At 35.9% G+C, this 27,641-nt stretch overlaps 2 protein-coding genes across 2 annotated transcripts; one reads left to right on the top strand and one right to left on the bottom strand.

Annotated features, from left to right (window-relative positions):
* Positions 1 to 468: 468 nt before the first annotated feature.
* On the bottom strand, positions 469 to 24,137 carry LOC111055054 (zinc finger CCCH-type with G patch domain-containing protein). The gene is made up of 10 exons (XM_039432075.1): positions 23,671 to 24,137; positions 20,235 to 20,420; positions 18,872 to 18,958; positions 15,328 to 15,465; positions 13,129 to 13,271; positions 10,794 to 11,008; positions 7,996 to 8,138; positions 7,241 to 7,361; positions 4,774 to 4,953; positions 469 to 1,597 (listed from the first exon to the last, which is right to left on the bottom strand). Exons 1-10 carry the CDS (start codon positions 23,725 to 23,727, stop codon positions 1,302 to 1,304), a joined length of 1,566 nt encoding a protein of 521 aa, XP_039288009.1. The 5' UTR covers positions 23,728 to 24,137; the 3' UTR covers positions 469 to 1,301.
* Positions 24,138 to 24,166: 29 nt separating this feature from the next.
* Positions 24,167 to 25,285, top strand: LOC111060237 (solute carrier family 35 member B1 homolog). Its single transcript, XM_022347888.2, has one exon. It carries the CDS (start codon positions 24,295 to 24,297, stop codon positions 25,249 to 25,251), a length of 957 nt encoding a protein of 318 aa, XP_022203580.1. The 5' UTR covers positions 24,167 to 24,294; the 3' UTR covers positions 25,252 to 25,285.
* Positions 25,286 to 27,641: the final 2,356 nt, after the last annotated feature.

Below are 27,641 nucleotides of genomic sequence, written 5' to 3'. Positions count from 1 at the left end.
CAGGTCAATGACCCCTGCTGGTCCCCCACCCCTGGAGGGGGGGGATTTGGCCTTGGCGCTGGTCCCTGGGTCCTGGGGGGCGAGGCCACGCCCATATGCTGTTCCTGCAACTATTCACTACTTATGTTCCACTGCACTTTTTGTAAGCTTAAAGGATTTGAAAATGTTCAATGTATTGACCGAGTTTGGTGAACCGGATATAAGAGTGACTCTAAATAGAGTAACTCTCATCACTTAGGCACCTTACTCAACATTGGTATACTAATTGAACAAGTGTAGTATCTCTTTACTTGAGGGTCGAGTCGTCAGTTTGTAATTTTGTTTGTTTGATGATAACATTCAAATCCTTTCTTCAATAAATTTGAAATTTTAAACACAAATTCTTATAACGTTGGCCGACGAAATTGACTCACTCCTTCGCTCTTTTTGAGGATGTGACAGGATAACTTTGAAAGCACATGAAAAATGTAGTGATTCATCATTAGTATATTAATTAATTCTGCAATTACTACAAATTTTCCATCAAATTATAATAGCTGACGTTATTTGAGATTTATCAAAAATCAATCCTCGAATTTCCACTACTTGCTTTTCATTGCTTTGAACTCGGGCTGACAAGTTTACTGAACCTACATGTGCGACGTTGCCATTCTCCCTATGGTGAGAACAACGGTGCACAGTTAGAAAAGGATAGCGCTATCTGCTTTGTCAAATGATAGAAAAGGAACACCAATGTTAATCAAATACTGCGATTATAACATGAACTACACTACAGGACGGGGCATTTTTAGAGGTGGCTGTGGTTTTATATCACAGTGTCCAGTTGATCATGATTTTTACCACCGTTGATCACAATTCTTACAGTATTAATTGTACAGTACCATGATAGAACGGTTTCTATCGCAGATGATCACAATTTTTACCGCACTTCACAACTGTTTCAATCACAGTTTAAGACGGTATACCGCACTTGACAATGGTTTTTATTGCAGTAAACAACGGTTTTCACTGGAGTTGAGCACGATTCTTACCGCATGCAACAATGGTTCCTATCGCAGTTCACCACGAATCTTACCGCACTTCACAACGTTTTCTACACCAGTTTACCACCGTATACCGCACTTAACAACGATCTTCACCTCAGTTTACCACGTTTTACCGCACTCAACAACGGGTTCTGTTGCAGTGGACTACAATAAATTATTACTGTACTCGACAACGGTTTCTATCGCAGATGACTACGATTCATTACCGTATTTGACAATTGTTTTTACCGCACTTGGTCGAATCCCCCAACCGTACTAGAAGACGGTCATCTTGTGTCGCTCCTTGGTGCGATCCTGGCGACTGACGATCGCCTGCTGCGAGTCGTGCAAGCGACTGAGGTCGCTCTCGGCTGCAACTACACGCGCGGCTGCCAACTTGTGGGCTGTGCTTCCGGCCGTCTGCCTCGTCAGTGCCTCCCGCAGTCGGCCCAGGTCTCGCTCTGCCTTCTTGATCTGTTCGTCGACCTGGAGTCGCTCGATGTTCAGTCGTCGACCGCTAGGTTGCACCACTTTACTGGTGCTGGCCGCATCGTCTTGACGCTCTCCTGTTCCTGCAAACAGATATATTTGTAACATTCAACGCTTCTCTCCTGTTGCATTTATAGGATAATAATCTCTGTTATTGATTATGTAAGTATTGAATGTGTACGCGGCAATTCTAACGATTAGATGGAAGTAATTTCTGATTTGATTGGTATATTTTGAAGTTTATTGTATGATAATATTGTCAACAAAGTATGTATTGCTATTCATGATAAATGAATAGAATAGAAAGAAAGTTTATTGAATAAATAAGCTACCTTGAGCGAACCTCAAAGAGGCTGCTTGACAAGGTACTATTATACAAAACATGTAAATTCAAATATAAATATACATAGGCTATATCAGTGAACTTTATTTTTACAAATGAATATGACATTTTCACCATAAACAGAGATGTTGAGGAATTTCCCCATATTAAGGTGAAATATAAAATATATTATTAGTTCCAAATAATTCATTTGAGCCAAACTAAAGTGCCTTGATTGCATTGAAACTTTATTTTGGCTCATATGAATTATTTCAAACTAACAATATCCTTTTTATTTCACCTTGGATAAATATGTAATATTACATTTTTATAACATTCAACACTGGTTTCCGATAGTTTCAGAGGGGAGGTTTAGTTCAGTTTGGTTTATTCTTCACCACAGTCTATTGACTGGGGAATTGTCAATCAGTGGAGGGTCTTAGTTCGTACAAATCTCAGTTCATCAAGTACCTATTTGAACCATTTCTTGAGATGTTGAAATAAATTGGACGTTGAGCCGTTCAGTTCTTCAAGTCTCAAGACATCAAGTTTTTGTTGCAAGCTGATACCTTAGATTAAATATGGCCTAAAATATACCTTAGATAATATATAATATTAAACATGGTCTTGACATCAATGTGAAGAAGACAAAACTGATGATTATAAGCAAGAATAACATAAATGGATGTCAGATATATATCAATCAAGCACCAGTGGAAAGAGTAAAGAAGTATAGCTACCTGGGAACCAACATAAATGAAGAATGGGATATTACTGAGGAAATAAAAGGAAAGGCCAGATCAACTTTCAATAGAATGGGCTCCATCTTCAAGAGCAAGAATTTCTCCCTAGAAACAAAGATAAAAATGCTCAGTTGTTATGTGTTTCAAGTTCGATTATATGGTGCAGAGTCCTGGACTCTGAATGAGGCCATTAGTAAAAGACTTGTTTCATTCGAGATGTGGGCATACAGGAGGATTCTGAGGATACCGTGGACTGATCACATAGCAAACATTGAGGTTCTAAGGAGAATGGGGAAAGACATTGAGATAATCACGACCATAAAATTCAAAAAGATCTAGTATCTGGGACATGTAATGAGAAACGACGTAAGATATACTCTATTACGAGTGATTCTCAAAGGCATGATTTTTGGAAAGAGGGGCCCAGATAGAAGAAGAATTTTTTGGCAAACTACATCCGATCCTGGTGTGGAAAAAGATCCATAGAAATATTTTGTATTGCCGTGGAAATCGAGTGTGGATAGAGTGTTGATCGCCCACAGGCACAAGAAGAAAAAGAATATATATTTTCTCTATGCTGATACACAATCAGCTTCAACGTTGAACACTAGTTAGGGATTAGTGAGAATGGGTTAGGGAGAAGTTAGTTGAAGGTTAGGTGGGGGTTGAATTTCTGCTTCTAAATGGCATTATGGTAGTATTACTCATTATTTTTCGATAATTTTAGAATTAAATATAAAATATACTGTATATACTGAACTTTCTGAAAGTAACAGGAACTTGCTTATCCAGGATGATTCTTGATCAACTAAGATCTTGATGAAGTGGATGTTACCCTTTCAGAGATATTGTATAACTCTGAAAGTATGAATTAGAACCTTCTTGTTTTTCTACTTCATCATGGAACAATGTATCTTAAAAGTATTGAAGTAGATGTAGAAATATTGAAACAATGCATAACTAGTTAGCGGAGATCTATTTCAATTTACATAAGAATAATAATTTATTATAGTCTAGGAAAATGGTCATTTTTCAGGAAACAGCCCGAAAGAATTTTTCTCGACGGTTCTTTATGTATTTTGGGGCGCTGAATTCGAATCTGAAATTTGCTGACATGCCAGAGGGCGGCTTCACCCCCAAAATTTCGAACTTTTTTCAATTTACCCATTTAATCTTAAAAAACCTGAGTTTCGCAAGAAAAATCATTCTCCACAAAATTAAAGAAAATGAAATTTCAAATACATTGAGTGGTCGCGCAGGACTCTACCATTTTTGGTTCCGGAGCTACTAATTTTCAAAAAAGGGGTATTTTTCAAGGGTTTTTCAAAATTATGCAAACTCACCACTTTCACCCTATACAACTTGAATCTCTTTCAAGTAATGACGAGCAACCACACATCACGTTAAAGAACAATTAATTCTGAACAGGATTACTTGGGAGTTTTCAAATTTAGTAGTGGAAGGAGGGGGAGTACACCCAAAAATAGTAAATCAAATCCTTCAGTCAAAATACAAATTCTTAAATACAATACCTTTCCAAGGCCTTCCTAACAAAAAACAATAAAATCTGGTGTGGCGCACTCACACAACTTTCCTTGCAGTTATGAAAATTGATCACCTGACGCTAGTGCTACCGCGCATCTCAAGTCTACTATTCAAAGATCCAAGCCAGCTGGTGACAGGACAATAACGCTGGAGACACACGAAGTTTGCGAACTCTTCATAGTGAATGATTTGATAGAATCAACAGTTGCCATCAGTTTGCAATTGAAATAATAACATTTTCACGGATTTCGAGCTTATTTTGAATTTTAGGTGAAAATGTTACCTAACATTAAGTGTAGAGATTCTCATGCTCAATCTTTTCCACTCAAAATTTTTTGTTTAAATTGTATCTAAAGCCTGATAATTGGGAATCCAAAATCAAACTTTGCATAGATGGGGCGGAGCTCCTGAAATTTTTACAGATATGGGACTTGTGGCAGTTGACACAAGACTTTAAACACTTATACCTTTCGACTGAATGGTCAGATCTCCTCGTACTACATTCTTCACATTCTGCTCATTCTTCTCAGCTGGTCACGGCGGTTCAAAATCATGCATCAAAAGTCAAAGTTTCGTGTCTGTTTCCTGAAAAACGACAATTTGACTGGACTATTAGATAGCTACTAATTACATGTTAAGGTTTGCTTACCTTGAGCTCCAGGCGCCAGAGTAGAATTGAGGAATGAGAAAACATCGGTTTTCTGCTTCTGTCTCTGATATTCCTTCTCTCTCCGCTTCTCATCTCTTAGCTGCATCTTTAGCCGATGTCTTTCTGCTTTGAACATGTCTTTATCCCCTCCAGCTGATTCTCTCAGTTCCATGCAGTGATCTGAGCAACAAACAAAATATAAATTGGTTTAGTGCATGGATAATCAATCATTGAATCACACATTCTAAGAAATTGGATATCAGCTAGGGGGTTATGGAAAGGAGACGGGCTACCAGTTCACTGGGTATTGTTCAATAAAGGCTCAGAAAATTTCATCCTCCAACTCTCGATTACCATACTCTATTGTCAAATCAAAAAAATAAAAATAGTTTATTCTTCAAAAAATGACCTCTGATTACGCTCATTGCCCTCATTACTGGTCCCTTTTCGTTTCTGGAATGCACTTATAGCTGATAACGAGCACCAACTTTTTGACCGAGCGAAGTGAGGACTAAGATTCAAGTCGACGGTTTGGCATTTCTCTTAATGTTTAAATGTTTAAATGTTTAAATGTTTAAATGTTTAAATGTTTCAATGTTTCAATGTTTAAATGTTTCAATGTTTCAATGTTTAAATGTTTCAATGTTTAAATGTTTCAATGTTTCAGTGTTTATATGTTTATATGTTGCGCATTTACGGCGAAACGCGGTAATAGATTTTCATGAAATTTGACAGGTATGTTCCTTTTCAAATTGCGCGTCGACGTATATACAAGGTTTTTGGAAATTTTGCATTTCAAGGATAATATAAAAGGTAAAAGGAGCCTCCTTCATACGCCAATATTAGAGTAAAAATCAGACTATAGAATAATTATTCATCTTAAATCAGCTGTCTAGAGGACTATAATACTACCCGTTCAAAAACATCGAACATCTAGAAAATGTATCTTTCCATCAACGTTGTAGACAGTTGCAGCCAGACCTGATAACAGTGTTCACACTCACATTCCGGGACGACACGTCACGGTACGATAGGACAGAAAGCTCTATGTTTATTTAGGATTTTTCTAGACATTTTAAATTGATAGATTATTTATTAATTTTTGAGAAAACATAACAGGTCGATGTAACTTACTAAGCGCGAGGTCTACTGTTCACAGAACTACTAGTCTATTACTTTGCACCTTACATCTGTAACTTGAATGTTCCACAATTGAATCTAGATCAGTGATCGAGTAATTGTATTACTTGTACTTGTAATTGTATTATTCCCAATGTTTAATTCGATGGAACTCAACTTGTTCACAAACTGTATACAGACTAAGTTGAGTTACATACAATTCAATAATTATTGAACGTACGATTTTTGGCGTCCTTTTTAATTCGATTAGAAATTCGTCTGAGTCACTGTCGATGTTGCAGAACCGTTCCATAATGGAATAAAAACACACATATATCGTCAAATTCAGCTTAAAAATGTGACGTGTGTGGTCACGAAACCATGGTCCTGTACCAAATTAAACTGTAGAATTTGACAATATATGTGTGTTTTTATTTCAAATTCGATTAGATTGAATATAATGTCTATGTAATGTGTTTAGTCTCATCATGTACACTAAATATATGGCCTTAGTTTGACTAAATTTAAATTTATCATCGATAGTAATGTGTGTGTTAATCCAATAACTGTAGGCTACCACTGGTTTACAGCTGGAAATGCCTCTAACTAACCAAACTGGTCCACCAATAAATTCCTCGGACTGGGAAACTTATAATTCCTTAACAATAGGCCACGAAAATGACGAAAATCAATAAAAATAGGCGACCGCTGAAGGGCCATAAGAGCTTCTACTTGTCCAATCATTGTTTTCGGCGGCCCCGTCTCGTTTCCAAACCCCCAGCTAGGATATTACCTTAGACCAGTTATAGAATAGACACGCTGGGAAGTCTAGCCTCTGAAGCCAACATCTACTGCCATATCGCCATATCGTGACGTCATCATTGGATAGAAAACTTTTCTGTAGTTTGTTTACAATGTTTTCCATAACAGATTGTGTCTATTTCAGATGAAAGTAGATTATTATTCATGAAAATGGACATAATCTGCTATGGAAAACAATGTAAACAAACTCTACAGAAAAGTTTTCTATCCGATGTTGACGATATGGCGATTTGGCAGTAGATGTTGGCTTCATCGACTTTCAGTACGAATATACAATGAGGCGTGTCTATTCTATAACTGGTCTAAGGATATTACATACTGGTTTTTCATGATAATTATTCATCAAAAGTAACTTAACAAGCTATAAAACAATTGAAATTATAAAGAATGAATGCAACTTAATAAAGTTTGAACAAACTTTCAGTCGAACATCATTATCAACATGAACAAATTACCCTAAAAATTTATTGAACTAATTAAGTTGTTAGACACAATATGGATTGGAATGATGAAATAGTTAACTTACCGAGAGATTTTCCGGCAGGCATAACCACTGCTTCCACAGGTTCAGTAATACCTTCTCCATTTTTACCAAGACCTGATCCGTGGATGTAACCCATTTTCTCCATAAGTCGAGATCCTATACCCTGCAATAGAAAGACAAAAGACAATGTTTATTAAACCGCTTGAAAAAAATACTGAGGAATACCTTATTTATAAACGAAGTCCGAGATTAAACCAGTTGAAAAAATACTGAGGAATATAAATAAAATGAAAATATAAATCTCAGTACCCTTTTAAATTATTTTATCACAACATGTTTCGGACATTAAATCCATTTTCAAGTCAAAGAAAGTTTGACTGTTCACTGAGATTTATATTTTTATTTTATTATTTATATTAAAATTAGCTCTAAAGAAAAAAGACAATACTGAGGAATACTAATCTCTTTTTTAAAGACATACAATAGAATGAGTATGATAGATTTTCATTAGTATGGTACGTTGATTATAAAAAAATTATATTATATTATTTGTAACAATTGAAATTTTAATCATGATAATCTTATTATTTGTAAGCAACCTTGCATTTTTGTACTTTAATACAATTCAATGAATTAACTCTTCACGAATTATTTAATCAACTAGATTGTTATATATATTTTGAAGCAACTTTGGACTAGATTGAATCAACTCTTAATCATCATTAAAATGTGTCAAAGTATTTATTTGTTCAGTGATTAAATTTGATCTCCTGAAAATATTACGGTATATAACTTGCCTTAGTGTGTTTCTCCCAAGAGCCAAGAATACCGGAGGGTGGTGTCCTCATCAGAGTGGCCTCGACTATTGCTTTGTATTGTTGATCTTTAGCGGCAGCTATCCTTTCATTGTTATCGCTTGCCTCATCATCATCCGAAGAGCCTGAAAATAACAGGGATAAATAATAATGAAAAGGAATAATATACAGGCTATAACAAATTTTCTTTTACTACTTGATATTATCACAATATACAAGATGGGCCAGAGAAACTTACTTATTTGAAAAAAATACCGTGCGTTGTATTGGTCATGTAGAGGGACAGGAGGGGGCGCATCTGGAGAGGGAAGTTCTCAAATTTATCCTCCCTCAAGTAAATAGCCATCATGCTCCGGTCTAGAGAGCAGCGGCCCTTCGCAGTTGAGTGCTTCTTTTCTAATGGTCGATCACTTTCCGCGCTCGATTTGAAATTCCTCCCCACAGACTCGACTCCGAGTGTGGAAGTGTCGCTAAACCCAAAAATGAACTTCAACGAACCATCAGAACTCCATAAAATATCGAAAGAGTGAAGCAGTCAGTTGTGTGTTCTCCCCGGCGTTCGGCTCGCAAACACGCAGCTGCTATGGCAGTTTCTGACTCCACTGTTTGACGAATTTTCCATGAAGACCTTCAACTTCATCCCTATAAATTGGTTGTTGTTCAAGAATTGACTAAACGCGATTTTGTTGCCCGTCAAAATGCATGTGATATGCTGATTGACAACCTGCCTGAAGACGCGGTCATTTGACAAGGCTCATTTCCACATGCGTTTCCTCTGCGATTTTTTATAGGGTTATTTGAAATCTCAGGTTTATGTCGATCGACCACGGACCATAGCACACCTCAAGAACAACATTCGCGACGCCATTGCCAACATACCGATTGATATACTGCAACGAAATTTCAAAAGTCGACTTTATCAGTGTAATGCACTATAAATTTCTAATTTCTAATGTAAATTAGAAAATTAGCTATACTTCCATTGAAAAATGTATATGTCTACAAAGTGCTCAGGAACTTCTTTGATAGAAGCGTTAATGGCAATGAGTATTTTAATTTGAAAAACAATAATTTGAGAAATAAATACGAAGCTTGTATACCTAAGCCAAATAAAAGTCACTTCATGAAATTTTTTTCTTATTTGGCTCCAAAGTTCTACAACCTGCTGCCCTTGGAGATACGGCAGTGCAAGATACGATCAAGGTTTTTGAGAGATGTCAAGAGATTTGTAATGGAATGTGAGAATATAGATACTTTTTTTAGAATTCTCATGTAGACTTGTATATAATAATATTGTACAATATACTTCGAAGCTTAAATTGATAAATCATTGATACTGTTTTGCCATATTTATTTTTATTTATAATAATAAAATAATATTTGATATAATAATGTTGAACTGATGCTCACGCCCAGCGGACAGGATTTTCCTTGCTGGGTTGTTGCCTTAATGAATAGATTTTGATTTAAATATATTTAATTTATAATTTTTGTTTTGATTGTAAGCTATGTTTTATTTTTATTTCTATGAATTTCTTGAATAATTTATTGTAAATTGTATTGATGGCAAATAAAAAGAATTGACAATTGACAAAAAAATTGACTGTTATGTAATATGTGTCACTTCATATGCGACTGTCGGCCTCAGTAACTACATTTTAGCGCTATAGTTTTGTAATCAATTTTATATCACCATCTCAAACAGGTTTAGTACCTCGAGATGCAAATACTCAATTGGCATTGCATTTTATTTTATAATAGTATTTACTCATGTTGTAAAATTTGTATTGCTTTTATTATGTATTTTTTAAGATGTTGTAATTTTATATTTCTGCCAATAAAACATTTTCAATTTTCAATGCGCAATATGCAATAGGGGTCGCCATTGGTCTGATGTCATTTTCAAGACTGCATGGAAAAAATTTGAAATATTGCATTCTCATATAAAAAAAAGATTGAAACATTGCATTCTCATATGAAAAAAGATTGAAACATTGCATTCTCATATAAAAAAAGATTGAAACAATATCTAAAGTACTTTTGTTTTTATTGACCTTTTAAATAAATAAGTTTCTCTGACGCACCTTGTACATCTGATAAGCGTTGGATTGGAAGAATGAATAGATACATCAGAAAGATCCAAACAAACTAGACTGCAACATCAATAAGAAGTATAAATCATAGTTCTTGTAACTAACCGACATAGAATGAATAAATTTCTTAAAAATGTATTTAATTAAACGATCAAACCAATATTAATCATATGCTACCTCAGATCGTTAATCTCACTACATGAAATGTGCAGATTATATTCTACTGTAATAGTATAGACCGTGAATTATAACATGAACCGTAACCCCTCAAACGGTGAAAGAGTGGCTGGCGTGGTAGGGATGTAGGGGTGAGAATGTCTCTCTCACACATCTTTCGCTCTCACTATGCATTTATAAGGCCAGTGTAGAGAATTTTGGAGTGAGGGTACCGGTTGGAGAGAGAAACTGACCAAACTCTTCTCCCACCCTAAAAAAATTCAGAGTTGAGTCTCATGTGGTAGGAGTCAATGCAGAGTCGCATGTGGTAGGTGTCGAATGTACATTTTATAACTCACGACCTACAATTCTCTATTGGTTAGTGAGATTAAATAATAATTATAATTTATTGTAATAATCTTACTATCACTAGAAACTGACCAGATGACGAACAATCCTTGTCCTTTTGAGATTATAATAAAATAATAATTATAATGAAATTCACTCTTCTCACTTCATATAGAAACTGACCAGATGACGAGCTATCCTGGTCGTCTTGACCCTGCAACGGCAACAGATTGTGAAGGTCGACCTCCAGCTGACGCCCGCCGAGCGATCCCGAGTTGAACTTGATGAGGCACCTGGCGCGAGGCAGCACCTCGACCACGTTCGCATGGTGCCACAAGCTGTCATCGCGTTTGGCAAGCACCCTCGAGCCGGCTCGCACCACCGAGAAATCAGGCTCCCTGGGCACAGAAGTATCAACACTTATTTTTATTATAAATAGAAATATAAATCTAAGAGTAGCCCTAACGGAAAAAAGACTTATCTTGAATGTTCACTCTCTAACTTGTACGTGTGCTTTGTGCTGGATCATGGATTAATTATTGTTAAATCTAATTTGTGTTTGGGCGGGTTTTCGTTCGGATAGGTATGCGATTAGTCAAAATAGCAAATTTCCAAAACAATTAATGTTGTTAATTAAACATAATAGGGTGGGTTTTCGTTTGTGCATATCCGCGTTCGGCTATTAGTCGAAATAGCAACTCTGTAAAACAATAAATCATACTTATTTGTGTCATATTCACTCAGTTGATACCGTACGTCGTGCCATTTAATACTAACAGTAATTTTGATACTGAAAACGATATCAACTGAATTAATATAATACGAATAGGTACGTTTTATAGTTTTGAATAGTTGCTATTTTGACTAATCTCATACACAGCCGAAAGCGGATACGCACAAAAAAACCCACATTCAAGTAACTTTGTTTAATCAACAACCTACAGAGTATAGCAATGGGTGACAGTCACTTCATCAAGATTTCAGTTGATCAGGAACCAGCCCGTGTATGCAAGAAAGTCCAGTGAATATAATATATTCAATTCTAGAATGATCAAAAAGTCTGAGTAATACCACCATTTAAAAACTATTTAAAAGATAAATCTTAACCTAACCTTTAACTAACTTCTTCCTAACGTAACGTATTCTCACTAATCCCTTACAGCTATTTAACATTGTGCAAAGGTGTAGCTTATTGTGTATCAACCTCCAACGAAAACTTGATTCCGTGGAACTTGGCCAACTGGACTGCTCGACTTTCCATTTGCTTCAGTATCTCAAGAAATGGTCAAAATGGGAGAGTCTCAGTTCCTCACGGTTTCAGATCATTCCGTGCATATTTTGACCATTTCGTGAGAAACTGGAAAGGGTGGGAAGTTGAGCAGATAAATTCGTCGAGTCCACGGCATCAAGTTTATATTGAGTTATTGGACTATTGAATTGAGAAACAGTTTTAGATTGAACTGTTGTTCCTTCACCTATCATTTATATGTTGTATCTGTAACAATTAATAAATAAATTAGTCTATAGCAGGCCTCACACTTACATTTCTGACCCAAGAGCCTGCCGAGACAAAATAATAGGGTCCATTATGAAGACTTGTCAGGTTCTCTCAAAAGTGTCTGTACGAGTAAGAGTGGCAACTTACGACAGGACAAGTATGTTTAACATGTCGCACATTGTGTGTACACATATGCTCGTCAAGCATGTTGTGTCATCTGCTTCGACAAAAACCAGTTGTTTGACAGCAGGTTCTAACATAAATAGAATAAGAACAAATAAACCACTGGAAAATTACACATTATAATGATACAAAGATAATTTAACATCAAGTAGAGCAGCGAAGAGAAAATAAACAACAAAAATCAAAGATACGAAAATCTAACCTCAAAAAGTTAGTTGCTATCATTTCGCTGTAGTTTAACACAACAATGTATGACGACATGTGTGTACACACATGTTCAACACACTTGTACTGTCGTTAGTGGCCACCCTAAGTGAAAGTGTAGCTCACTATAGACCTGGGCGTGGTAGCTGGTAGGCTATTTTATACTACATGCGTCGGTGATCGGTAATAAGGTGTGAAATGATTATAATAAGTTCCAAACATCAAGAGAATTGAACCCATGACCGAAGATGCTAAAGTAGACTGAAGTTGCAATACTCCAGACCACTGGGCTATTAGCCTTCCGTTGAAGTTCATAAATAAAATATATACTATATAGATGAACTGAATCTTCAGTATTGAATATCAGTATTAAAAATAGTATTAACTATCTTCATATATTAAATATACTGTATTGTACTGTACAGATGCACACTATGAATTACGATTGGATAGACACTGTCTATTAATTTAGAATCCTCAGTTTTCGACAAGTATCAAGTTAACAATTCCAGTTTAAAGATAAGCGGCGTCACCATATCTAGGTGTTCTTTGTACCTATGTAGATTTTTTTATAATGGAAGATTATATTAAATATAAATTTTATATTTTCACGAAAATGAAATAGTTTTCTACCTGTATTCGGAGAGATCTTTGAGCGGTACCAGCTGACCATGGGAGAAACGGCACTTATCCTCTGTGAATCGACACTGGCCTTCTAAGAAGTAGGGACACGGCAACATCTCACGGTGAGTCGGATTCACGAACAGGACTCGAACCTGGAGCAGCAAAATTAAAATAAATAGTCATAAATGCCAGTTTACTACTAACTTCTTACCTACTTCTTCTATGAAAGAACTGGGTCGAGGCTACCCCAACGCTGTAAAGGCATAGTGGGGAGAGACAAAGAAGAAGAAGTCACAAATGCCTATTTTATGCATGAACTCAAGTTATAGTCGGAATATTGTACGTTGTATAGAGGTGATAGTTATTAGTGATGTTGTAACATTTTGTAGTATATTTAAAATTCATTCACGATACCAAATAGTTGAAAATTGTGAGATAGACAATGTAGCATATATTCCAAACTGGTTCACAACACCAAATACTAGATAAATTGGGAGAGACGATTTAGCACATTCCAAATAGTTTTCAATAACAAACTAAAAAGTAATGCGACCCAAAAGGTTCTTCTACCCTCCTTATAAGGGTACAACCACACTTAAAGCGGAGCGTTCTAGAGCGTTCTAGAGCGGAGCGGGGCGTGGCGTGGTCAGAGCGTTCATGATAGACACTGGAAGCGTCTGAGTGTCAAGCGTCAAGGGTCTAGAAAATGGCGTTGTCTTAAGTTTGCACGGACATTACATTGTGAGAACAATTCAATTCAATTCTTTATTGCCAAAATTTAACAACTTAACAAATCAAAGGTTAATAAATCAAACACTTATTACAAGAAAATAAAATAATATTAACTACCCAGAACTAAAAAACTGAAAATTGTTTCAGGCACCACCAGCAAAAGAAAAGTCTTTGACCGCTGGTGCGAGTCGCAAAAAAGTGTGATTCAAAATAAATACTAAAAATAACACAATACAAAATCAAGTTAATGACAAGAAAAAACTATTTCATATTACTACAAAAAAAACAAAAAGTAATAACAAATTTGAGATAAAAAACAAATAAGATTTTCTAATAGGAAAAACTAAAACAAAACAATTATTTAAAGTATTGAATTTCAGCTAAGCCTGCTAGGACAGAGTGGGTTAATGAAATCAACTTAGATCGTCGACTATTTGGTGAGTATCAAGATCTGTTTAATGTTTTAAGAAAGTATGAGTCCCGATTTTTGAGTACATGCGAATGTCAACTTCAACCTTTGACTATATTTTGACAAGAGTGAAGCCTGATTCGGAAAAACAAGCCACCAATTGGAGGAATCCAATATCTGCTAAAGAAATACTTGTATTTTTAATACTTATAATATATTGATACTTGCATTATTATTTACAAGAGTAGACCACTAGTATGTACATTAGTAGGGCATTCGCGCTTTGACGCTTCGCTCGTACATGCTCCAAAAAACAAACCAGCTTGTTCCAAAGTTTGACGCCGCACTTTCAGTGTGGTTGTACCCTAACAGAGTATACCCAATGTTTAGAAAACATTCTATACCGAATAGTTATAGGTTGAGCAGTCCAAACCATTATTCAATTGATGAAATGAAAGTCACAGTGACTTTTTTCTTAAGGTTCATGACCCAAATAATTATTTTAAAATATATACAATTTCACATGTTAATTGTAGAAGATGTAAAGAATCAAGTGGTTGTAAAAGATTGCAGATGCCATTACTAACTTGAGTAGTTGTACTTTCCATGAAGTCTGAATTTGAGCCGTCATTTTAAGTATGAAGTATTTCGAATACTAAAAATGTATTCAAATCACCTTGGCAGGTACTAATAATCATTAAGCCAACAACGAAATCTGAGCCTGTTTCTCAACAATTTAGTAGTCCCATGATTCAGGAATAATAAGAGATCGTAAGAAGTTATCACACTAGACAAGCATAAAACTATGTGAAAATCTGTGATGTCTAGTGTGTGCCAACCTACTCCTACATTACAAAGTTACAGAGCTTCTGAATTTCCATGAAAAAGAACCTTGGAGAGTATAGTAGAATAAAACAATTATTTATTATTCAAAAGAATCTGTTTGATTTTAAATTAAATGGAAATGGCTTGAGCTACATCAGTGGTAGACCTGCTAAATTGTATGACATCTAAAGACAGCCAAAATTCGCAATTCAAAAACTTCCAACTTAAATTCAAATACTAACCATAATTTCATGGATACCAGAAGCGTTACTGAGTTTTTTAACGGACATGATGAGGGCGTTGTGATAGCTTGGTTCTGCTTGCCAGTGAAGTTTATAAGGAGCTTGACATTTTGTACCTTGCAACTCGTCCATCTCTTCCTGCAAATCAAACAAAATTATTGCATTGATAAAAATGTAATAAAAAAACATGATGCAAAATTGCTAATATTGTTGGCCATAATAGGAATACAATATCAGGTATTCGGTAGTTAATCTATAATTGACCGAACGAAGTGAGGTCTAAGTTTTAGCTCGGATTTTCTTCCATCTGTATGTATGTAACGCATTTACGGCCAAACGCGTTAATAGAATTCTATGAGATTTGACAGGAATATTCCTTTTTCAACTGCGCGTCGATGTATACACAAGGGTTTTTTTTGAAATTTTGTATTTTGATGATAATATGAAAAGAAAAGTAATTCCTCCATACTCTGATATCACTATATCATCTACTCTGAATGGATGAATGATGACTCTTCTACAAGAGTCGGGAGCAGAATGGATGAGTGTTTGCCAGAGGAGCAGGCTGGTTTCAGGGAGGGTAGGAGTTGTGAGGAACAAGTATTGGGGCTCACAACTTACATTGAGCATGGGTTTGAGAGAAACCTCAAATCAGGAGCCGTATTTCTGGACCTTAGTGCAGCATATGACACAGTGTGGAGATCTGGTCTTCTTCTGAAGTTAGCAAGGATCCTGAAATGCAAGGCAACCGTCAATCTCTTTGGAGCTATTTTGAGAGACCGTACATGCAGAGTGTCTCTTTATGGTAAACTCAGCACTATAAGAAGATTACAAAATGGTTTACCTCAAGGATCGGTTCTTTCACCAATTTTGTTCAATGTTTACACTGCAGACCTGCCTGTTACTCAATCACGCAAGTTTATTTATGCCGATGACATTGGGCTTGTTACTCAGGGTCGAAATTTTGATCAGCTCCAAATTGTGTTGAATGAGGACTTAGAGTTAATGGCAGAATACTTCCAGCAGTGGTTCTTGAAGCCAAACCCGTCCAAAACTGTCTCAACAATATTCCATCTTAGTAACCAGCATGCAAAAAAGACAATTAATCTCAGGTTATGTGGCAAAAGAATATCTCATCAGGAAGCTCCCCGTTACCTAGGAGTCAGACTTGATAGATCCCTCACATATCGACAACATCTGCAGGGGTTGAGAGATAAACTGAAGACAAGGCTAAATATCATCAGCAAACTTGCGGGAACAACCTGGGGTTGTGACATGAATGCCCTTCGAACATCAAGTCTTGCACTTATGTACAGTACAGGGGAGTACTGCTCTTCTGTCTGGGCTCGCAGCAGACATGTTGAGAAAATTGATACAGTTTTCAATGAAACTATGAGGAAGATTAGTGGGACATTGAGACCAACAGAGACTGAGTGGTTGCCTGTGCTTAGTAACATCATGCCTCCAGATCTCAGAAGGTTGGAGAAGAAGAACAAGTTCATTTCCCAGTTACAACACATTCATGAGGATCTCCCAGTCTCTAGAGATTTGGCTAACCCTCCACCAAGGCGCCTCAAGTCAAGAAGATACTTGAGACTTGATGAGCAGGAGGAAATTAGAAGTGCAAGGGAGTTATGGAGACTGAGATGGTTGCAGGGAGAGGTCAGGAACAAAGGCCTTGTGGATGACCCTAATAACATTGTTCCTGGCACCCAGCTGAGACGTAGAGAGTGGTGTGGCCTTAACCGGTTCAGGACGCAGGTGGGAAGGTGTGCTGAGCTGATGACAGCATGGGGATACACATCTGATCCTCTGTGCCAATGTGGACAAATCCAATCAATGAACCACCTAATATCTGAGTGTCCACAACACTCCTATCATGGAGGGCTGTCGGCCCTCCATGATGCTGGAGAAGATGCGTGTCAGTGGCTCCAGAACATTCTAAATTCTATTGGTATTTGAAATATTAAGTGTAAAATTATGTTTTTTTTCTAATTTTGGCCTATGTATGCATATGCATATATATATATATATCTACTCTGAAGATAGGATTAATCAGACTATAGAATTCTTAATCCATCAGCTGACAAGTGGATTAATTAATTAATTGCTTGCATTACACAGATGTATGGAGAAGCCATGTTTATTTCTATATGGTTTCAATATTTTGTTTTGCAGTCCTGATATTATTATGCATGCCCATTTGTATCAATATTCTCACATTAAAAAAACAAACAAATTTAAAGTGTTTGAAAATAAATACAAGAACTGAATAATGTTGAAGAAATTATAATATTATTTTTTGATTGAGAAAAATTAATTTTCAAATATTTGAGGAATATTTTCATCAGATGTGAAAGATAATCACGGAACAGGTGACATCAGATACTTTGTGAATGAGAAAACTGGGTGAGGTCTACTTTTCACAGAACTACTAGTATAATAAAGGGAAGACTTGGCTTGTATACGTAGGGGATACAAAATTCACGAGTGACGCATAATCACGTCTGAACTACTGGACTAATTAACTTAAAATTCTGCATAAGATTCTTAATTTAACCAACGAGGTTGGTTAAAGGCCTATTTTCAGTTCTTCAAGATTTCAGTAGGTAAATTTTTCAGTTTGTCTAGTTTGTCTAGTAACCCTTGCGGAGCACGTGTTACCTGCTAGTCTATATAATAAGAGAGAGAAGGGTTGTGTTTGTTTGTTCGCATCAAAACATGTCAAATTGTGGATTGCATACCGGAAAAACGGGAATGATTTAGATCTCCAAATTTTGTACATAGATTCTAAAAATATCAATATCGTGCATCTGGAAGCCCAATTTTAATTTTCCTTTAGATTTTTCAGAATTAATGTTTAAATTTCGTTAATGGCACATTCGATTTCATTAAAAAATCACCAAATCATATGGTCGAAATTAAAAAAGGTACATCTGTTTCTATATTGCTTTCTACCTGAAAAACATAGTTTTGAAACTTCGTTTTCCTGATGCAAAGTTTAGGCCTACACGTGGCTTGGATTATTAATTTTCCAGCTAGAACAATTTTTGAGACAAATGCTAAATAAACGTCTACAGTTTCATCGATGCTAATAAAGTTTTTAACCAGATCACTCCCGCGTTATCGGATGGGCACGTTAAACTGTCGGTCCCGGCTGAAGTATGACAGTCGTAAGGCCCATTGACGGTTCAAATTATATATTCAGGCGGTGGGACCTTCCCGCAAGGGACTCCCCACCAACAAAAGCCATACAAATTTACTTTTAATGCTGTATCGGCAATATGAAAACGCATGCAGTTAATATGTCTTTCAATGAAGGTGTTGTTATTTACATGAAGAAATTATATTCTTCCATTTTCATTTAATTAAAGTTTCAAAATTATTCGAGCCCTGATAGAATGACTGACTCACTGTACATAGGCCTATTTTGAATTCTTCTAGATTTCATTGCGTCAAGTTTTAAGAGAGACCCTTGCGAAGCACGGGTTACCTGCTAGTACTCAATAAGAAAATGGAAACATACATTTACAAGTAACCTTACCTTAATATCAGCTGTACCAGTATTGGAATGGGGTTCCTGCTCATTGCCATCTTTTGAGTTGCTACCCTCCAGCTCACTCAATTCGGCCTGAAAAGTGTCAAAGGTATACAATATAATGGGAAATTTTAGTTACCTAAAATTAAAGTCAACAAACATTATACAAAATTCTAGTTTAAATCCAACTGTAAAACGAATGGATTTTTATGGTCAAGTTATTAGTCAATGAATTATTAGGGTCTTTTCACAATTTAGCAATAGTATATTCTTCATAGTATGGACGAACTCAGATACGCTGAAATGAGTCATATCTCCCAATGTTAAATCCAAGCAACGAACGTGAACGGGACAGATATTTAACTTGGATTTAACATTGGGAGATAGGACCTATTTCAGCGTAGCCTAGCTAAGTCTGAAGAGACCCTCATCATAGCCACCTCTAATACAAGGCCCCGGCCTACGATGCGGTATTGCAACGTCGCAGTGTAGGCCTAGAATCTAATACATGATTGGTGAAAAAGATTGGTGAAAAAGACTTCAAAAAATACCAGCTGATCTTTTTCACCAATCATGTATTAGATTCTAGGCCTACACTGCGACGTTGCAATATCGTAGTGACATTATGTCACTCATACTATTAGTATTTGTTGGCTCCGTGGTTACACTGATTAACTATAGCTCAGGTGAGTTAGATTCACCTGCTAGTTGCGTTAGGAGGGTGACCACTTGAAAAGTCAACTCCGCTAAATTCATTTATGAGAGTAAATTTGGTTCCCGGTGGTTCGGAACCCATCTAAAGCTGTAGGGGCAATCATCTCTCATGATCATCATCATAATTTCTATTACCCATGCACAAACGTGGAGCTTATAAAGGAGCGTACAGACATCAGCGCCACTAACACGCGCATTTCACTTTTCATCGCTTATTATATCTGTACCTTCTTGTTTCTGTACAAATACAGGTATAATTAGCTGATGAAATGTGAAATGCTCGTGTTAGTGGCCCTCAAGTCTGTACGCAGCTCAAGGAGATCACCCTAATTAATAGAAAATCAACAAATAAACTTACATAATTTTTTTTAAATGGCTCTATAATGTAGAATGAAATATCATATCATTAATGTATCGAATTTGTTCACTGTGCAGTCGTGTTAAAAAAACAGTCTTTAGGTCATGTCAGAGACCCTGAAATTGATCAGGTACTATTTGAAAACTCTGACACCAGAACTGAGCCTGCAAGGTTGCTCGATATTATTATTATTACTATCAATAAACCTTCACTGTAGTAAACTTCTTGAAACCATACGATGATTGCACTTATTTTGAGTTGTTCCTGATTGAAAATTTTAATTGGTCTAATACAAACCTTGAAAAGTTCATATTCTGCATCAATCTGTTCAACGTGTCCAGTAGAAGGCTTTGCCAATCCATCCAAATTCTCTTTTGTCAAAGCAATCAGTTCTCCGATATCATTTTGCAGACTGAGAAGACTTTCACGTTCACTGGATGCTGATTCTGGAACCGCACCCAATGCAGAACTTATCTGCTGAAGCTGGAACATTGAAAATGCTCAAGTCAGTCACTAATAACAACGAAATTTATTATTATAATACATTTATTTTCATTAAAAAATTTAAAATATTTTAATTTATTTTCATAATAACAACGATATTATTAGCTCATAGCTGGACTGGAGAGTTGACAAAAACCTCTTTCACAATAATTAAACAGAATACAATAAACTGTTAACTCATTTCAAAGACTCCAATCCGACAACTCAATAAAATATTTTTTTATTGGATTCTTGGTCAAGTAGTAAGCGGTTTGAGCCATACCTTAATTGCTATTTTTACAACCATGACTAGTAAACTGGATAGATGGCGTCAGAAAAGTAAGATATCAGGTCAACTATACGAGAGATGAATAATCTGGAAGACAAAATAATAATTGAACGGTATCTTCACTCTAGGAGGTCAGTGGGGCGAAGAAGGATATCTTGGTTGCGCAATTTAAGGGATTGGTTCAAGTGCACCTCAAATGAACTTTTCAAGTCAGCTGTAAGCAGGGTGAAAATTGCCATCATGATAGCCAACCTCCGCCATGGAGACGGCACATGAAGAAGAAGAGATCTTAACTCTATAACTATACTGTCCTTGTACGAATCAAAATACTAATTCATTGAGTAGAATGGATTTCTCTACAGTCATATCTCCACTTTATTTCTAAAAGCAATACAACACTACAGGTTCTTTACATTAACAGGCAGATCATTTGTGATTTTTGTAAAAATAAATTAATTAATTCTAGTTTAGAGATACAGTGTAAAGATAGGGAAGGAGTCTCTTGTTGGTTCTGCAGAGCGGTATTTCCCCTCCTTGTAATGTGAATCAGCATATAACTGCCCTCAGTGTCCTTAAAATGAAGCAGGCTAGACAGTATGTACTGTTTGAAGACCGTAAGGATGCCCAGTTCAACAATGACAGGTCTACAGTGCTTATAATGTCCCTCTGAGATGATCACTCAAAGCCCTTTCTTCTGGAGCAACAGCACATACTTGCAGCCTACTGCATGCCCCAACAGTGAGAGTCCATATAAAGAATATGGGAATAGGGTAGAAAGCACCATTTGACCATTTTTTCTGCTGAGAAAGGCTCACAGTCCAGGCAGCAGGTAAATCACCAGCGCCACCTGGTGCAAACTTCATAAATGAGTCCTGGAGTTGATGACAAATCCCAGGAGTTTTACCACTAATAGATGAGAAGAATCAGCAAGGCTGTGGAGTCCACAGACCTATTGCTGGTTCTTTTCCTCATTCAAACAGTCTATTTCTCTCAAACATCTGTTTGAGAGAAAATTGCTAAAACTGTTTGAGGCATTGCTAAAAACTCTCAGAGCATGTAATCATGTCTGTTCAACAGTCCGCTTGAGTAGATTGTGGCATCATCTGCAAATATCGGCAAAGGTTCAAGGAGCCCAAGATCATTGATCATGAACAGGAAGAGTAAGTAGGTCCATCACCAATCCCTGTGGCACACCATAGTCAACCTGCACTAGCTGTGAAAGAGCACCTCCAATGGATATGATTAGCTTCCTTTCAGTTCGGAGGTGAGGGTTACAAGCACAAGCACTTCAACACCAAATCCATACCCTGCAAGCTTTTCAAGGATTCCATGAGGTACGCAATCAAAAGCCTTGTTCAGATCGACAAGGACCAGATGCACAAACTGTTTATAAAGATTAGAAAATTGATGACTCTTCAGCCATCAAGCACGTCAAGAGGGAAACTACAAGTGATTTTAAATTTTTTGGTCATTGACCAGAGCAGTAAATAAGTACGATACGAGCACTTGAGTCTGCCTTTAGAAGGGTTACTTATTTACTTACTTCGTCTTCTCCGTAGTCAGTGACAAGCGAATCGTCAGGTTTTCTCTCCTTGGGAGAGTTTAAGTCTGCAGTTCTAGTCGGTTGTCCGTCCTCTGAGATGTCTGAATGTATGTTCCTCCATATACTCCATCATTTTGTAGTAAGGCCGAGCTATTAGGTACAGTTTCAGTGCAATGGCAGAAGACCTGTTGTTTTCCAGTGCCTAAGTTTTGATGGCAGCAGGTTGAAAAAATATGCACCCGCATATGCTGGGGACTCCTTGAACTTTTCGAGGCAGTGCTTAGGGAGATCAATATCGTTTATATTCCTTGCATTGTCTTGATGCTTGACACCCCTTAATGTGGGGGTTTCTCTTCGTGCCAGGGTCGTGGTCTCAAGAATATACAGTGATATTACTGTAGTAGTTGATATTCTTTAAAGAGTGGCTTGCAGTATTCCAACCTTTCTACTCCCAGTATTGTTCTTAGGGTCTTCTTTTGTAGTATAAGTATCCTATCCATGTGTATGTGATGATGAGCCCCATGCCACAATACAATGTCTCAGATGAGAGGCGAACAGAGCATGATACGCCATGAATGCTGTTTTTCTCCCCGATATATTGCATAGTCTTCGAATAATATATGCGGCAGATGATAGTTTTTTAATTGAGTATTCAATGTTATGCTTCCAGGATAATTTTCTATCTATATTGATGCCCAAGAATCTGGTGTGTAGCTGAAGTTATTTGATTATTGGTAAGATCCTACAGGCCATCATTTAAAGGTTCGAATTTGATGTGCACTGTTTTCTGTCTATTGATTGTGAGGTTTAATTTGTTGCAAGAGTTGGTTGCCCCCTCCAGTGCTGCATCAATTACATTTTCAGTCACATCCTGAGATTGATGTGTTATAAGTATTGTTGTATCATCGGCGAAGAGAATGCAATTACTTCTTTTGTCCATCTCTTTAGGAAGATCATTTATATAAATCAAGAACAGTAGCGGCCCAAGTATGGATCCTTGGGACACGCCCCTATTTGCAATTAGAAGTGTGGATTTATCGAGTACGATACTGCTCTCTTTATGATTGTCTATTTCAACATATTGTTTACGATTGGTAAGGTAATCCACCAACCACTTCAAAGCATTACCCATGATGTTGACCTATTTCAATTTCATTTTCAAGGTTTCCCAGTTTAGGGTGTCAAAAGGTTTCTGTAGATTAATGAAAAGGCCAGACACGGTTTAACGCTCTTCCCACATTTTGTTCCTATGTAATGTTTTTTTTTTAGGGTGGTCACTACTTGTTCATGTTTCATGGTCTGGTCAGTTCTATGACGTTAACTCGTCGTGTTAAAGATTACTCGTGAATGCATGAAACCTTAAATGTAAGTAATTAACAATATTTCATAAAAGCTGAACTGAATATTCTAGTCCTTACCTGTAACTCATACTGCTTGAGAGATTCAGTTAGTTTTAATCTCTCTTCGTTCTCCATGGTTTGTCAATATTATTGTAATTATTCAGTGTTATATTAAATACTCTTTACAACAGAGATGACACACAATAATAACATTAATTCAATTTAAATTAAGTACATTCTAAAAGCTATAATTACTGAAATTTTAACCAATACTGTCAAGTTACTTTATTTTTAATTTGTGTTGTTGTTGAACCTAACCTAAATTTTCAATTTTATATTTGAAAAACGATATTGATGAATAACAAATGGATTTCTAGGTGTGGATGTAATCGTTGCTCATTATTTTGATAAATTATAATATCTGAGCAAACTCTTCAATTAATTTTATTCGTAAATGTCGTGTACAAATTAAACAAACAACAGAGTTGAAGTAAAACAGAAATTACATGAAGAAGGTTAAGTTCAAAAACATATGTTTACAATTCAAAATCATATGTTATTCAAAATGACGTCTGACGTGTAATGTTTACTGTTCGATGACGTTCCGACAAAACATAACTGTGTGCCACATGTCATATCTTTATTTTTTTGCATTCTTGCAATAATTAGGTTTCTTTCTATAGTAATATTGTAGTTTTAAAAATGGACGTAAAACGCAATGTAAAGTTGGTTCTTTATTCGGTCGGTATATTTGTGTGTTACTCCTATTATGCCATTGTTCAAGAACGTATAACTAGAGGTAAATATGTGATTAAGCCGGGTGAAGAAGAACATTTTACGTACATGCTATCTTTGGTATGTGCTCAGTGCATTGTAAACTATGTTTACGCCGTAATTTTGTCTAAAACTATAATGCCACAAGGTGAAAATGTGACTAATTGGTTCTATCTTGCCTCCAGCGCCCTAACCTATCTCTTGGCTATGGTGTGTACAAATATGGCTCTCAAGTGGGTAAACTATCCTACCCAAGTTATCGGAAAAAGCGCTAAGCCGATTCCGGTTATGATTCTTGGTGTACTGCTGGGAAACAAATCTTATCCAGCCCAAAAGTACTTTTTTGTTTTACTTGTGGTACTGGGAGTAGCTCTATTCATGTTCAAAGATGGAAAACAATCCAAAGACAGTGAGTCAGGCTTTGGTTTCGGTGAAGTTCTACTAGGGCTGTCTCTGATCATGGATGGACTCACTGGAGCAATACAGGAGAGGATGCGAGCAGAGTACAAAACCAAATCTCTCCACATGATGTCAAGCATGAACAAATGGTCGGTCATTTTTCTTGGAGTCTGCATCATATACACTGGTGAATTGATGGAATTTATTAGTTTTGTATCGCGTCATCAGAGCGTGATTTGGGAACTAATTACATTTTCCATTGCTAGCGCACAAGGCCAAATGTTCATTTTCTTGATGATCGAACATTTTGGACCACTGCCTTGCTCAATAGTTACTACAACTAGAAAACTATTTACTGTTCTATTCTCAATTTTATTGTTTGGCAATGTAATTACTTCAAGACAGTGGCTAGCTACATTTATTGTATTTAGTGGGCTGTTTCTTGACACATTGTATGGTAAAGCGCACAGAAGTAGAGTCGATTAAAATGTTATTTGTGACTGACAAGCGGAGTCTTATGGACTTTCAAATCCGAAGAGCACACACTACCCTATGGAAGATCTCATTGTGATTTCATAGTTCAAATTGTAAATTTTTATCCTAAAACAACATAGCTTATATTTTATAAAATAATGGTTAGCTAGATTAGACAAAGTGCATAGTACAGTAAACAAAACAATATGTCATCGGGTCAAAACTCCCTTGTCATCCACTGGGTCCAATTAAGTTGCTCCAATATAATTCTGCTAAACTTCTCTCCATTTCGAGATTCTTTTGGGCTTCCATAAAAAGTGCAATCTGTCTGTTGGTCTATTCTATTAAAAAAAAACAAGTGGTAACTTATGTTGAAGCTGTCCCTACATTTAGGCTACTTACCTGGAAAATGTAGATAAACTATCGATAAGTTCCATACGTCTGCTACTCCCGTTGAAAGGGTGACCACTTTAAAAAATATGGTCTGAATACAGTTTATGAGTAAATCGCTTTCTGTTGGTTCGGAACCCACCTAAAGATGTAGGTCCACTCTTTTCTCATCATCATCAGTTTTATTACCAAAGCCTGGAGATCATGTGGGCATCAATAAAAAATTCAGAATCTAATATTTTTAAGAATATTAGTGAAAAAAAATTAAAAGTGTTTTTCAAGAGTTTATTTATCACCGGCAAAATTTGTTATAGACATAAGTGTCTAATTGTCAGTTTTATAGTTTTTTTTTTTGCTTTGTCATTATTGATAATTAATCAAATACCGTATATTTATTTATTTATCATTGACAAAGAAACAGACGACAGTCCAAAACTTCTTTTCATCCCAATTAAAAGTATATTATTTATGCTAATCAGTAATATTTATTGTCATTCTTCCATATTATTTTGGCTTTTGGCATCTTTGTTAAAAATAGTGCACCTATGTTTGTGTAGGGCATAGGGCATGACCCTGCTAACAAATAAACTTTTCTTTAATTGAACTTATCACCGGTAATTTCAAGAAATTAAGGGAAATATAATAAATAAACTTAAAGGAAATATTTAAATTTTAAAAATATTCAATTGCTATTGAATAGCAATGTTTCATACAGTAACACTAATAGGATTTTGTTCATTTAATAATTGATATTGAATATCATAAATCAGAATAGTAACAACAGAAAAGGCTACTACCATTTGAAATATTGGAAGTGCAAACTAACCTAAAGAAAACAATTTTATAATAATTCTATGTAGCCTACTATATATTTTATCTTCAACACCTTTGATTTGATTTTGCTTCCCTAAATAATAATCAGAATATTGTGGAATCAGTACTTATAAAAGCACAGCAAAATCGCACAATTTATAAAATATTTTATAAATCACTGATTAATTACCAATGAACTTTTATTGATAACTTGAAGTGATTCCTGGACAAGCTTCCTGAAGTAATCAATATTGTAACATTAATTTGTTTTTACGTGATAATATTTGATGGAATTCGATATTTGATTTTATACCTAAACTGTGATAGCAGTTGAATGCTGTTTGTAGCATTAACAACACTTGTAACTTGTAAGACATTAAATTTATTATTTATAGATTTAGTAGTAACTAGGTGAAGTCAAAGATTATGTATGTTACATCATATATCTGTCGCATCACCTGAACAATATTTGAGTGGAATAAAAGACATTGTAATAATGACTAATATGTAATTATTTTTAAAACCGGGTTTCTTGAATTAGGTACTTATTTTCTAAGTGCCGGTTTCCGAGCTCGGGACTTAGCTAAGTTATACACTTTAAACAGCTGGAGACAGAAAATTGGTTTTCCAAAACTGGGCTCAGTCGCAGTCCACGTTTAAATAAAATATCGAAAAACTCGAAAATTTAACACAAAATAAAATAAAGAGAAAATAGTGTAACGTTTCAGCTATTTTGAATTATTTAGGAATGTTTTATTTCGTCAAGGAAAAACGTTTCAAATTATAGAAATGAGAAAATAAAGATTATCATAACAACTGCGACTACGTCCCGTTTCGGTAAGCCAGTTTTCTGTCTCCAGCTATTTGAAGTCTAAGACTTAGCTAAATCCCGAGCTCGGAAACAGGCCCAAATAGAAGTTATTAAAAGAAAAAATTGTCATGAATTAAAATTTCTTTTTAGTAATAACAGGCCCATCTTCTCGCTAAATATGCACTCTATCTTTTCAATAATTGAAAATACTTGAATATCTACATGCTTGAAACCTCTGAGTGGAAACATGGACGTGTAATTACAAAATCAAGATGGTAAACAATTTTCAAAAAATAATCAAAATTTTAAAATTGATGAAACATTATTTTTGTTGATTCTATATCATAAAAAATTAGAGTTGTAAAACTCAAATAGATACATACCTAAT

This window comes from Nilaparvata lugens, chromosome 7 (genome assembly GCF_014356525.2).
Source record: "Nilaparvata lugens isolate BPH chromosome 7, ASM1435652v1, whole genome shotgun sequence".
Taxonomy (NCBI): domain Eukaryota; kingdom Metazoa; phylum Arthropoda; class Insecta; order Hemiptera; family Delphacidae; genus Nilaparvata; species Nilaparvata lugens.
The sequence above is the reverse complement of the archived record's forward strand: the minus strand, read 5'-3'. Positions and strand labels throughout refer to the sequence as shown.